We start from the raw sequence: 2,240 nt of genomic DNA, 5'->3' as shown, positions 1-2,240 counted from the left end.
AATTACTTTACAAGCTCATTTATTTACTTCTACATTTTAAACAATTATGTCAGGGTCTGACCTGCGTCCTCTGACTGACCTGCGTCAGATCCTGCGGTGATAAAATCACCTTTTATGATTCACAGAATTTTCTGTGAATCATAAAAGGAAACCTTTTAAATTTGCTTCAGTTAAGCTGTTAAACCAGAACCTGCAACATTGATTTAATTAACCCCCAAAAATAAATAATTTTCCATAAAACAGAAAATGACTTTTCACTTCAACCTGTGTAACAAAAACTTGATTCAATATGGAGGTTTAAAACATAAAATCCTAACAAAATGGGCTAAACTTTCAGAAAAAACATTGAGTTTCACAACTAATTATCTCTTTAAAAACACCTCTTGACTAAAAGTCAGGTAATAAATATGTTTCTCACCTTTTCTCAGGTAAAAAAGATGTAAAATATTGCAGGAGTTCCTCAGCAAACGTTTGCATGTTTTCTCGACTAAAATGAAACAAAAACATTGAAACACATTTAACTTGTGTGAAAGTTTTGGGGAAATACATAAAAAACAAAATTACAGTAGTCATGCGCAATAAAAATCAATCAGAACAAAAATCAATCAGAACAGTACACCAAGTGGGACATTGGGGACATACAAACCCGTCATTTTTTAAATTTAAGAAGCTTACTGGGAAATATGTTGTACAGAATGGGTGTTTCAAACACTAAAAATGCTATAGTTTATATTAAAAATGGTAAATAATTGCACATTTAGGGATGATAATGTGATAAGTGTTGTTCAATGTGGGAATAAATTAAGAGTTTATCTGGTGTAAGTTGTTTATAAGATCTTCCATCTTCTACCTGCTCCTTTTCGAACAAATTATGTAAAATTGCATTTTAATGGGCATTATTATTTTTTCCTGTTCTCACTGTCTGTTTGAAATGAATAAATCAAAGCCCAGAATGATGGGGGTGTTTGTGGGGTGTTTTTGGAGCTGCATGCTGCTGTGAGGGACTCACCCCTCCAGGATGGGCTGCAGGCAGGTGTGGTGCAGCAGCAGGTGAGTCGTCTCCACCATCTTCCTGCAGGAGTGGCTCATCCTCTTCCACAGGTCTTCCTGCAGACTAAGGCAGAGTAAGAGTTCAGCTCATTACTGTCACAAAATGCCATTTTTTTTCTAATAATAAAATCCCAGAGGTGAATGCTCGCCTTTTATCGTCAAAGCTCCTCTTCCTGATGGCTTTCTCCAAGTCCGGCACAGCGGCCTCGTAAAACGACGGTAGCCTAACAGTCATAGAAAGGAAAACAGAAAGTCCTCATTATGGATGCAAATGATCGATTAATGACTTCCTCTAAAGTTAATTTATCCTGTGAGCAGAGCTATTCATACACAAGTTAGTCTCTAGTGTAGTTTGAAGGAATGTTAAAAAAAAAAAGTCCTTTAACTCAGGTGCGGAGCTATAGGGGGAGCTGGGGGAGCTGCAGATAAATGTATCCACATCTAAGCAACTTCACGTTTCTAAGTCTTCTCAGTCCGCAGTGGTTGAGCAGCGGACTGCGCATGTTACAGTCTAATTAACTTCTGCATCATCATTTATTTCCTCAAGATAAACTGCCGGCTCCTCAAATGGATTAACACAACGTTGCATTCTCTTTAGTTTTCTCTGGTCTGTAATGGAGACTTGAATTTAACGGCCATTTCAACCAAAGGTTTGTAATGTGCTTCCTAACCATTTTTTATTTGTATTGATTTGATTTTTTAGCCATGTTTCTGTAGAACCATTTTGAACTGTTGATTTTATTTTTGAACCATTTTTTAATTGTAAAGTGTTAATTTTATTTTTGAACCCTTATTTATTTTGAAGTGTTGATTTTTGAACCATTTTTTAATTGTGTTGATTTTAGTTTTGAACCCTTATTTATTGTAAAGTGTTGATTTTGAACTCTTATTTATTTTGAAGTGTTGATTTTATTTTTGAACCCTTATTTATTTTCAAGTGTTGATTTTATTTTTGAACCATTTTTTAATTGTAAAGTGTTGATTTTGAAACCTTATTTATTTTCAAGTGTTGATTTTATTTTCGAACCATTTTTTAATTGTAAAGTGTTGATTTTGAACCCTTATTTATTTTGAAGTGTTGATTTTATTTTCGAACCATTTTTTAATTGTAAAGTGTTGATTTTGAACCCTTATTTATTTTGAAGTGTTGATTTTAATTTTTGAACCCTTATTTAACTTGTTGATTTTAT

The 2,240-nt window shown here is 33.8% G+C and overlaps 1 protein-coding gene across 1 annotated transcript in view; it reads right to left on the bottom strand.

Moving 5' to 3' along the window:
• The window catches only part of ascc2 (activating signal cointegrator 1 complex subunit 2), a 13,582-nt gene that overhangs the window by 5,182 nt on the left and 6,160 nt on the right, over positions 1-2,240 (bottom strand). The window contains exons 9-11 of the mRNA XM_007547364.2: positions 1,200-1,274; positions 1,010-1,114; positions 419-487 (exon numbers count right to left, since the gene is read on the bottom strand). Coding sequence (XP_007547426.1) covers positions 419-487; positions 1,010-1,114; positions 1,200-1,274 — 249 coding nt within the window. The remainder of the gene's footprint in view (positions 1-418; positions 488-1,009; positions 1,115-1,199; positions 1,275-2,240) is intronic.

Source organism: Poecilia formosa, unplaced genomic scaffold (assembly GCF_000485575.1).
Source record: "Poecilia formosa unplaced genomic scaffold, Poecilia_formosa-5.1.2 Scaffold20, whole genome shotgun sequence".
NCBI lineage: Eukaryota > Metazoa > Chordata > Actinopteri > Cyprinodontiformes > Poeciliidae > Poecilia > Poecilia formosa.
This window is presented reverse-complemented; position numbering and strand designations above follow the sequence as displayed.